The sequence below is a fragment of the Sminthopsis crassicaudata genome, chromosome 1, assembly GCF_048593235.1.
Source record: "Sminthopsis crassicaudata isolate SCR6 chromosome 1, ASM4859323v1, whole genome shotgun sequence".
In the NCBI taxonomy this organism is placed as follows: domain Eukaryota; kingdom Metazoa; phylum Chordata; class Mammalia; order Dasyuromorphia; family Dasyuridae; genus Sminthopsis; species Sminthopsis crassicaudata.
The window spans coordinates 223960282-223972357 of record NC_133617.1 but is presented as its reverse complement, the minus strand read 5'-3'; the positions used below and the strand labels follow the sequence as shown (position 1 = coordinate 223972357).

The 12076-nt window shown below is 33.9% G+C and overlaps 1 protein-coding gene across 6 annotated transcripts in view; it reads left to right on the top strand.

Annotated features, from left to right (window-relative positions):
* The window catches only part of PTPRM (protein tyrosine phosphatase receptor type M), a 938548-nt gene that overhangs the window by 384516 nt on the left and 541956 nt on the right, over positions 1-12076 (top strand). For all 6 annotated transcript variants that reach the window (XM_074275249.1, XM_074275231.1, XM_074275235.1 and 3 more), the window contains exon 5: positions 346-461. In XM_074275249.1, coding sequence (XP_074131350.1) covers positions 346-461 — 116 coding nt within the window. The remainder of the gene's footprint in view (positions 1-345; positions 462-12076) is intronic.

The following is a 12076-nucleotide window of genomic DNA, read 5'->3' as shown; positions in this document are numbered from 1 at the left end:
TTGTTCAAAACATCAATTAGACTTCAATATAATCTTTATTAATACAGATGTGTTATTACAAGAAGACTGCTGAGCTATGATAATTTGCACAGCAGGAACAATAAAATACCTCCCTTCTCTTTGCTTGTATCCCAGAATGCTTAAGTCTTCTATTCATTTACGAAGCTAATCACAACCTTCTATAGTATCTTTTTTTTCAATTATAGTCAAATCTTTAAAGCTCTCATCATCAAAAGTATAATCCTTCAAAATTCTCACATTGTATAAGGCTAGAAGAAGGCACCTATTAGTTTTAGCCATATGTGGTGTTAATTTTTTTCCTGTTCTTTTCTTCCCTTTCCACAGCCAAAACTCCTCACTTCCTGAGAATTCAGAACGTGGAAGTTAATGCTGGGCAGTTTGCCACCTTTCAGTGCAGTGCCATTGGTAGAACAGTTGCTGGAGACAGGCTTTGGCTTCAGGTATGGTAATACATTTTTGTTAAAAGTACAGCAAAATTATTTTTTTCAGGATTTTTTTATGATAAAAGAAAAAAAATTATATAGCCTTGGACAAATTGCTCCTAAATTTTCAGTATTTTAGATTGCTTAGAGCATAGAAATAAGATGACTGCCAATCTGCATTGCTAGAGAAGAATTTCTACAGTGGACCTTTTCTCCCGACAATGAGATCATGGGTCTGGACCAGTAAACAAAATGAAACAACAAGGAGACAGCTCCATCAGAGATGTAAATAACATTAAGTAAAACAGATTTTCCTTTCACTCTGCTACATCATTCTTTATTTGCCTTTGAGTAATTGTGTTTTCTGAATTCCTTCATTTCCTTTTGCTCTCATTAGGTTCCTTGGATCATAGATTTCAAACTGGAAGTCACCTTAGAAGCTATCAAGCCTAATCTCCTCATTTTACCTATCAGTAATCTAAGGCCAAAAAACATTAAATGGCTTGTTCCAGGTCACACACATTTTGTATGGGAGGGCTATATCTAAATCCTCCTTATCTGATCTAGAATTCCTTTGTTCGATTCTCTAGATGAACAGTAACATTACTAAGGTGCCTAACATAACTTATTGCTCTTCCTGTTAAATTTTTTTTTGACTTTTTACTTGGATTTCTTTTTCTTTTCAGTCTTTTTTTTTTTTTTTTTTTTTTTTGTCAAATTGGAGGTTATTTCTAAAGTTATATTTAGGTTTGAGGACAGGAAAAGGTGTTAAAGAGTGAGGTAATCAAACTCCCCCCCCCCCTTTTTCTAACATAAAAGCAGTCTTTATAGAATGAGGAAAAGATATTTGGAGGCCTTTGGTATTTAGGACTTTGCAGTGAAATGTAACAATTAATATAGGAAGCATCTTTTCCAGTAATTGCTGTTATTTCTCCTAGTATCCCTTTGGGTTCCATTTCTCTTCTGCACAGGAGAGAATGGGCAGCACAGTGAGGTTAATGGATGTATCCATAGTTCTCTAGTGAATCAGGGACAGGAGTGAGATGAGTTGATTTACTTAATCCACCAAATTACAGCACTAGCCTCTTCTTGAAATTCCAAACTCTTTTTTTCCACTTCTTCAAGCCCATTATTGTTTTTTCTACTCAGACAAAACACTTATGCCTCCATCTTGATGGGTGTATTACCTCTCTTTCTTGTCTTTTAAATTCTATACACCTCCCCTCAAGGTGTTTTTTTCTTCCTGTTTGTTTGCTAAATTCAACTTTGTTTCTTACTTTGATCCATCTGCATCATATATTATTAGATTTTTGTCTTCTATTTCTATATCCACTCTTAAATTTCTCTATATATAAATTCACCACATTTTTACCATTTATTATTTTGAATAATAATTATGGTAATAATGATACTTTTGTATTTGTAAAATATCAATACTTTTCAAAAAAGCTTTCAAATATATAAAGTTGACATAATTATTGCTAGAAGGGATCTAAGGAGATCAGTGATTTTTCTCCCTTCTCCTCTCAAATACCCTAACCTTTCCCTTCATATAACAACAGATAAGGAAACTGATATGCTGAGAAGCAAGGTAGGAAAGCAGAAAGGCAAAATTCGACCTTAAATTCTTTGTCTCCAAGTCCAATGTTTTTCCCACGTTGCTACGTCATTTTTCCCATTTGATTCTCTTGACATTCCTCTAACATAATTCCAAATAAGGAAACTTAGGGACAGTAAAGATTTCGCTCAAGGGTAATACAGTTATTTAGTATGGGATTATGCTAGATCCTCTTTCCCAAATTAACTAATCAGAGACATCTTCAGGTACAAAGAAAAAGTAATTATTTAGTCCCTGCAGGGAGAAGTCCAAGCACACCTGGGAGCATCTCAGGTCCCAATATGTGCTTGATGTGACAAGCAGGAAGCATCCAAGCTGGTTAAATAGCAAAAGACACAAATCTTTTCATGAGATAGACTAAAAGAAAGTAACCATCATTGACCAATGGTCACCAATGTTATCTGCTTCCTGTGCGTCATGTCACTTCCTGTAGCTGACCTAGGGTCTGACTTTTAGAGACCTTTAGGCCTTGAGATCATGTGACTTGGGCCTAGTCTGACCTACTCCATCTAATAGACTTTTGAGAAAACTTCACCTGGTCTCACTCTAGTCTAATCTTCCTGTTATACTTTCCCCCTCTGACCCAGTTGTCTTTCTTCATTGACCTTTCTCTTTTCTACAATCTAGAATAGTTTTCTTTTAGTTTTTGAAGAAGAAAAAGGAATAGATGAAGATCTCTGGACCAGGATAAATCCTAGTGTGTTCAAAAATGGCTTTTTCTATTATTTTTTCTTTAAAAGCCCTTTATTCTTTATGTGACTTGTTTTTGTTTTTGCTAGCATGTAGGAAATACCTCTATTATAGAATTCTAATATCTCCAGTGTAAAATTCATTATTTGTCATAGTTTTTGTTGTTATTATTGCCAGTTGTCTTAAATCTTAATCATTAGGGGTCATCTTAGCAAATATTTTCCTTAGTGGCTGCACTTTTTTTCTCCCTTTCTAGACCTTGATTTCATCTGTGGGATTAATTACTTTTGTTTGTACTGCCTCAAGAACTCATATATAATTGCCTGTTTGCTTTCTGCAATAAGTTCGTTGGTGATCTAATGAATTTCCAAGGTTTCAATGATCCTGTCAGTGCAGATGGTTCCTAGCTCTACATAATAGCTCTAGCCTCTCTTTTGAGCTATGCTTCTACATTTCCAGCTTCTTGATTATTTTGAACTGGATTAATCTCTAGATAACTAAAATGAATCATGTTTAAAGTAGAATTTATCTTTTCTTCTAGACCTTTCCCACTTATAAGCTTCTCTTTTATTGTCAAGGGCCACCACTGTATTCCCAATCACTCATCCTCATGGACCTGTCAGCTCTTCATTCTTCTCCATGCCACATATACAATCAATTAGCAAATCTTGTCATTTCTAACCCTAAAACATCTCTTGTATGAATCCTCTTCAATAGAGTACGATCCTAGGTCTGGCCCTTATCAACTCTTGTTTGGACTATTGCCAACAGTTTCAGTTCAATCCAATGCTGCTTCAATTCTCTCAATATTCCGATACATCCTTCATAGGAATGCCAGAATAATTTCTTTCAATGGCATCTCCAGTGGTTCCATGTAATCTAAAGTCTTCTATTTGACCTTGAAAGCTTTTCTTTCTTATATTTTACTCCTTCCCCTGATAATATGGCTCTATCTACACTGCCCTATGTATAGCTTCTTGAGTGTGATGTCTTCTATCTCTATACCTTTTCCTGGATTTTCTCAATCTCTTGATTTCCCTAATGCCTTTCAAGACTCAGCTGTAAAAATGACCTTTCCCATCCTCCAAGCAGCTTATGCCTTCCCCTTTTAAATTCCATTCTATTTACTTGGCTTAAATCATTTCTCTGTCTCTCTGTCTGTCTGTCTCTCTTTCAATCTCTCTATCTTCTAGTTATTCCCATTTTGGATTCCTCATTAGAATGGGGGCCACTAGAAGGCAGGGACTGTTTTTGTCTTTCTTTTTATCCTTAGAACATTGAATAGTGCTTGATGAGTGGGATTCACTGAATACTTGCTGATTGTCCTAGAGAATTGCCAGAAGCACTGAGAGGTTAAATGATTTTCCCATGATCACTCAGCCCGTATGTGTCAGAAGTGGTATTTGAAACCAGGGTTCTCCTTGCTTCCACAATTTTCTGTAACCGATGCTAACTAATTGCAGTGAACATAACGACCATGCCTGTATTTATTCATAGCTTATTCCCAAACAAGTGTCTTCATTTTCTTATGTTCCTGTTTATTAATCTGTCTCTTCCTCTCAGTCTGCTGGCAAGTAGATATATTAAAAAAATAATAATAATGTGAAACTATTGTGCTAGGCTGTCTCTTTGAAAGTCGCATGCAGTCATGAACTCTCTGTTCATAATTGGCTCAGAATACTCAATTTAAGAAATCATTGAGTTTCTATTCAGTTTTTTAAAGGTCAAGCAGAAAGGATGTTTGGCAGAAATAGAAACTGACCACCCATTTTTATGAGAGTGTACCCTTTAATGTAGAAATCCTAGTATGAAAGAGATAAAATCCCTTTTTTTTTCTGCAATAGTTTTGTGTCCAACAGTGTCACCAATGTATGAGACTGATCTGATACTAAGATTGCAGTCACAATCTAAATAGTCATTTCCAATGTTGGCAAGACTTTATGGAATATTTGAGATCTTAGAATACTGATTCTGTTTTAAAATGGTTTCAAAACTTCTAATTCAAATTAGTATTTATTGAAAAAAGATCTTAAAATATTAGCTACCCTTAGCAGAGGTTTTCTGCTATAAAACTTTCAGTAGAATTCCAGCAATGAATTTCTCATGCATAAATGCTAATAGACATATCCCAAAGTAAGGGAGCAATGGAATGGATAAAAAGCAGATAGAAAAGTGGGACTAATATTCTCCAGTTAGAATTTGAACTACACATGTCAGATTTCTACTGGAAGACTTGAGATTTAGACCACATATAGAAAATAATGTTTGTAAAGTATTTCTAAAACCAACAGAACTGTTTATTTTTTTATTTTGGCTTTCTCTTTCTCATTTCTCTATGGTTGTTCTCAGGGACTAATCATATTGACACCCTGCTTAGTATATAATATAAAATGTAATTTTGATCACAATTTTGATTATAGAATTCAGAAGCTTGCAATTTTAATGAAGTAATTTTTTCATGGAGGATTGAAGAAAGTGTTGTTTCTCTCTACTATTACTCCACTAATTGATAGATCTTGTTTGTATTAGTAACAAAAATATTTCGTTTAACCTATTGAATTAAACAATTTGATTCCACTTAATGTATATAAAAAATATGCAATCACTGGCTGCAGTGAAGTAAAAATTTGTACTATCATTCTAAAATGGATGCTATTCATCTTCTGTGAATAGAAGATGCATGCTATGTGTATTTGTTTATTTCTTTCTTTCCAGTATTGAAGGTGGGAAGCTATCTTCACTAGCTTTTCTTGGAACCAATGGCCTACCCATGTAGCAGAGCCATTTTTGTTTGTTTGTTTAGGAGATTAATTAGTGACTACAAAATAAAGTTCTGGTTATGATGTGAAGTTGTTTGGATCATGTAAAAATTGAAGCTACTTTATTTGGCTACATTAAAAGTTATTAGACCATTGGTTTTTGATGTGGAAGAGTCATTCGGTGTCACAAAGTCCAATATTCTCAGCCTAACAATGAGTAAAACTGAGGTCCAGGGAAGGAAAATGACTTGCTGAGGTTTTTAGTATCATAGATAGGATTCTGTGTCAGGTCTCTTGCTTTTAAGTTCAATGTCCTCGCCATTAAACTATAATTCATTTCATGGAAATAGGACTATTATTGAGAATGGATTATTTATTATGGTGTTGTAGCCTTATGTTTCAAAATATTTTTTGCATAAAACATGAAATTTATTTCTTATAGCAAGTAGTGATATAAGGAAAGCAGGGTTATTATTCCCATTTTCCAGATGATGAAATTGTCTTAAAGGGGCTAAAACACTTGCTTAATATTACACCAGTGAGTAGGAGAGACCAGCTTAAAACAGGTTCTCATGCTACTTTCTATGATCCTCTCAGCAGAGAGGAGGGGGACTGCAATGTGGAGTGTTGAATATATGATCAAACTCTTGATACAATATTGATTTGTTTTGCTGAATTGCTTTCTTCTCTCTGTTTCTTACAAAAAAGGTCCACAGCCTGATTCTTTGGTTGTGGGTCTATATGGGAAAGGCTATCTAGAAGGAAATGATTGTGAAAAGCTATCACTAAAACTTATATATATTGTTGTTTAGTCATCTCAGTCATGGTCAGGTCTTCATGAGCCCCCCCCCCTTTTTTTTTTTTGGCGAAAATACTGAAATGGTTTGCAATTTCCTTCTCCAGTTCATTTTACAGATGACAAAACTGAGACAAAAATGGTTAAGTGATTGCCAGGATCACACAGCTATTATGAATCTGAGATGAGATTTGAACTCAGATCTTCCAAGCCTTCTTATATCTACTATGCTACCTAGTTGCCCCTAAATTTATTCACAGAATGGTAAAATAAAATTAAAATGCAGGAGTTCTGACTTCTCTTTCTGTGCTCTGTCTAGTATAAAAATACAGTTTTATAATAGAATTTTTTCTTTACTATTTTCAAGGCATTTTATAATTTTTATTTATTTATATTTTACATTTACATTCACATATTATTTACATTATATTTAGATTTATTTACTATTTTCAAGGCATTTTTACAATGATCACATTTTAGCATCACAAAAGCTGTGGAAAATATCATCACCCCCATTTTACAAAGGACTTAAAGAAGGGTACACAGTAAGTTTCTGAGGCCAGATTTAAACTTGGATATTCCTGACTCCAAATCTAGCAGTGTATCTAATAGAGTAACAGGCAGCATGGATTTTAAAATCATGTCAGGGAAAATTGGTAACAACTGTGAAAATAGCAGTGGTTCTGGTCAGGAGATCTCCTAAGTAAGCCTTGCTCAACTACTAATCAGCTATGTGTGGCATTGATCTGAGTTTCCTTTAAATATAAAACAAATAAGTTGGATTAGTTGGTTTCCAAGGTTCCTCCAACTAGTATGATTCTTTAATTCAGAGGAAGAGAAACAAGAATATAATTCAGCTACATAAAAATACTCTATTATCAATTATGTGTAAATATCTGTATGTGCATGGATATATTAATCACCATCTTGTAAGAAAGGTCAGTGGTAGGATTGCGTGCATTATAAATTAAATTGGCTCACCAGATAAGACTTTCAACATAAACATAACATACAAATAAATCTGATGATGACACTAATGAAGGAATGTTTATGATTAACAGATGTGTCCCATCTGCCTGAATTTTCTTTGTCACATCTGTGGACCACACAGGTTATTGCCAATATGGGACTTGATTTTTCTTCTTTTTTTTTTTTTCCCCTGTGATACTGAGCAACCAAACAAACACAGAGTTCATATGCTTCCATTATTGGGACTCCAACGTATTTAGATTATCTTGATATTTATGAAGTTACCATAGAAAGGCAGCAGCAGTGGGATTGGCTGGAAGTGGGGGGTGTTAGTGGCTTTATAATTGTTGAGAGCTGTATCCCTTCAGTCAGCTCTGAGGATACCAACATTGTGGCTTTTATAATAAATATAAGCTCGGGTCATTTAGAGAACCAACTATCTGTGTGAAAATGATAGACTAAGCACAGAAAATAAAAGATGATCGCTTTTCATTTTAGGGAAGGAGGAGGTCTATTTTGCTAGCACTGGTCTTAGAATGAGACTTTGTGGTATACTCATTAACTGTTTAGCAAGAGTAAATATTTCAAACTCTCTGGGTCTCAGTTTATGAGAATGGTGATTCATGCAGTACCCTCTATGCAAGGTACTTGTGGGGATGAAATCATATAATACATTAAAGCATTTTTCAGAACTTAAGGTGCTGTATAAATGTGAGTTATTCTGTCCCCTTGGTGAATCCACATTTTAAAAATATGGCAAAATATATTTAATGTACTGAGTAAAGGAATGTGGGATTCTTGATTTGTGTCTTTTTTGTGGCCCTATATTGTCTGCTTACCAGGAAGTTTATGATATTATGAATTTTTTTCTTCCATTGTCCATCCTTTAAGGCTTTTATGATTGTGAGTAGAAACTATTATTGTTCTTTTGTGAGTATTTCAAATTTTATTTTGTTGCATTTCCTGTGTATCCTTTTGGAGCTGTTTTCACAGAGTATTTTATGTACAGAATAACACAATTCAACGTTATAGAAAATAAAGCCAGTCTTGAAACTGGACACTTTATAGTTCTGAAAAAGGGTTACATTGAACTTTATTCCAAGTTGGGGGAATAAGGATTTTCCTGCATCTGTTTCAATTTTCACTTTTCTAGGAACATTCTCATTACATCTTATTTCTGTGTGCATTGCTATATGTCCTCTCTCCAAATGAGAAGTAAATGATTTGGTCAAATTCACCTAGCGTGTCATTGGATTGCATAGTCACACAAACTTCGCTCACAGGGAAGGTACTTGTTTTCATATGGTATGTTTTATTATTTACATATTGTTCCTCACTGAGACAAATTGACTTTTCACTGTGGTTTTTACATTTTCAGATTGCCTGTATATGGGCTTTTCTGTATTTTCCTTTTGAGATTAGGATTAATTGAATAATATAGATAGAAAAATAAAAGACTGAACAATTCTTTTAGACTAGTTTTATCCCTTCATTTGAAAATAATGATAATTTAAACCCACAAAGATCAAATGACTTAAAATATCTCAGCCAGTTGGAATTTAGTTTCTTTGGTTCAGCCACTAACTAGCAGTTTCAAATTGCATAGTTGAGAGGGAATTGTGTCTGATTCAAAGACAGGATCAGTGTGACCTTGGAAAAAACTACTTAATCAGCCTAAATCTCAGTTTCCTTATCTGTAAAATGAGGAAATATAATGATCTTCAAAGTTGCTACAGCCTTTATATTCTAGGATTCCATTAATAAATTTAGGTATCTGAAGAATGAGATGCTGACATGACATTGGGATCTCATTTTAAAATTAAACTGTTAATTTCAACAATTTAGCAAAGGCAAAGAACTATTATATTTCTAAGTTCAAATACAGATGATGATTGAAGGAAGTATTTACAACATTAACTTCTAGCTTACAGAAGCAGAAGCTTAAATTAGGGTCTGTAAGCTTATTTTTAAAAATACATTTTAAATTATTTTTAATTAATTTTAATTCAATTTAATTTATTTCATATAATTGGTTTCTTTTGTAATCTTATGTTATTTTGGGCTTTTAAAAAATCCTTGTGAAAAAGAGTTCATAGATTTCATTGCACTGCCAAACAGGTGTAGGATACACAAAAATAATTCAGAACCCTTGACCTGGGATGATTATCTTCCCTTTATGATGAGCTCAGAAATCCCATGTATTGACGTCTTTCCCAAGCATAAGTGCAAATTGAAGGAGTTAGGTGGTACAATGGATTGAGCTCTCAACCTGGAATCAGAAGGATCTGAGTTCAAATTGGACTTTAGATACCTATTTTCTGTGTGACCTCAGGCCACTTAACCCTGTTGCCTCAGTTTCCTCATCTGTAATAGTATCTAGAGAAGGAAATGTCCAACCACTCCAGTATCTTTGCCAAAAAAATCTCAAATGCAGTCATGAAGAGTCAGACAACTGAACTAGACACCCTACAGCATGCAAATTATTCCTGCTTTCTGTGTTCCCTTTAAAAGAATTATCTCTGGAGTAGGAAAGCTTGTCATGATCTTTAGCTTTTCTGACTATTGAACTGACCTTTTCCATTGCCTGTGCTTCTAATCTTTGGGGAATGGTGGAAGAGCAAGGGTGGAATAAGAAAATAGATATTTTAGTAATTTTCATTCAAAAGCTATTATAGATAATGCCTAATATTCTCATTTTGTCTAACCTCCATTTTTTTCATGTCTCCCAATAAAACATCTTTTCCTCCCAACTCCATACGCCACTATGAACACATAGACACCTTCCCTCTCTCCTTCAAATACATTTAAAAATAAGGAAAATATGGCATTAATAATGCCTCTTAACTTTGATTTTCCCACTCTGGCAGGCAACCTATACTATAGTTATGATTGAGAGACACTTTCTCCCTTGTGACTAGTACAATCCATTATAATCTCTTATTTTCAAGTACTTTTTAACTTTCTGAAAAAAATTACACTTGGGGACTGAAAACTCTTGATTGCTGTTGGCCCAAAGGTAATTTTTTTTCTTTTGAAACTTTGATATATAATTCCATTTAGCTGTGTATGAGCTATCCAAGTGTGGAAAAAAGTGTTTTTCACCACTTAATAAATTTGTCACATGCATTTTTGGAGCCCAGAAAACTCCAGAATGTCTTGTGAGGAAAAGCTTCAGATTTTCATGATTTAAAAATGGTCTTTATAAGGACAATCACTTTTGGCTTAGTACAGAAACAAATAAACTTTAAACTACACTAATAGCTTTTTAACTGCTATCTTTGAGAAAATAAGCCTATGATCTAAAACAGGACATGGCACCATATTCAGGATGATACAGATTCATGCATTGTTTTTTTCTGTCACTATATAACTATTTAAACGATAGCCCTTATATTATCTTCTTTTATGAGCATCGCTAGTAAGCATGCAAGTATGTTTTTGTACAGATGGGGGTGTGTACTTGGGTTGCATCTTGCCAATGAACATATCTTTGGTAATATTATTTGCTGGCTTTTGTTTGGCTTATGAACAGCATGTTCCAAGAGAAAATATTACATTGATGCACCCATTCTGTTAGGATGTCTAAAAGCCACATTATAGATTTGATAGGAAGGAAAATTATGGTTCCCATGGCAAGCTTAACTTGGGCATTTTACACACATCTATATTAAAGCATAAATTTAGCAGCACTTACAGTCATACAAAATACTGAGTATGCACAAGGGGACCATCCTACGGTTGCTATAGGAACCATTTACTCTTTAAAATTTTCTGTAAAGTCTCCTCCATGTTCCTTTGAGTTCCTGATGAGTTTATGTATAATTTAAAACACTATGACTGAAAATACAACAGACCTTCATGGGATGTCCAGTGATTTGACATGATTGTGGTTTTTAGTATATTTTGTATTAAGGCAAAGCCTCTGTATAGAGATGTTTTAAAAGAAAAAAATCTGGGGAGATTCTGGAGAGAAATAAAATCCATAGGTGATATCTGGAAATACTGATTTTAAAAAATCAAGATATAAAATTAACTAAAATAGGAAAAAATTAAAAATTGAATTTCCTGGGATTAGGAAAAAAAATTAATGGCAGTGTGCAGCTTTCTGACTTAAAAGGCTTTAAAGAAAAAATTTTGAAAGTTCTTACCCTGGGTTTAGAGTTTGTTGCTTTTGAATACCACAGCTTAACATGGTTCCCCTTAGAGGACTGAAAGGATGTTTATCTCCTAAAGGAACATCAGTGGTTTGGGTCATTTAGAGCAAAATAGTTTTAATGAATGGCTGCTGGGACATGTATCCCATACTCATCACATGAATCAGCTCTGTATGTAGTTACTTGTTTTTAAGTAACCTAAATGGTGCTCACAGTAGCACTCCACATTTTGGTAAGCACACAGGACTTGGAATCATACTTAACAATTTTGATCTCTGGTAATTAACCTCTTTGAACCTCAGTTTCCCCATTTTTCAAATCATTTTGCTAGTACTTACACTTCTCACCTCACAGCTTTGTCTTGAGAATCAAGGATCATAATGGTTCATAATTATACATGGGAAAATACTTTGTAAATATAAATAAAATTCTGTACATACAACATATGTATAGTACATATTAACTATTATTGTTCATATTAATATAATATGAGCATATTGAGAATTCTGTCTCCTTAATTGGCTTTTCTATAAAATAGAGGTTCTTAATATCAGCTGTTTTAACTTAAAAAAAAAAAAACTTGGATAACTATATTTTAACATAATTGGTTTCCTTTGAAAATTTATGCTTTAAACATTCTGAAAGGC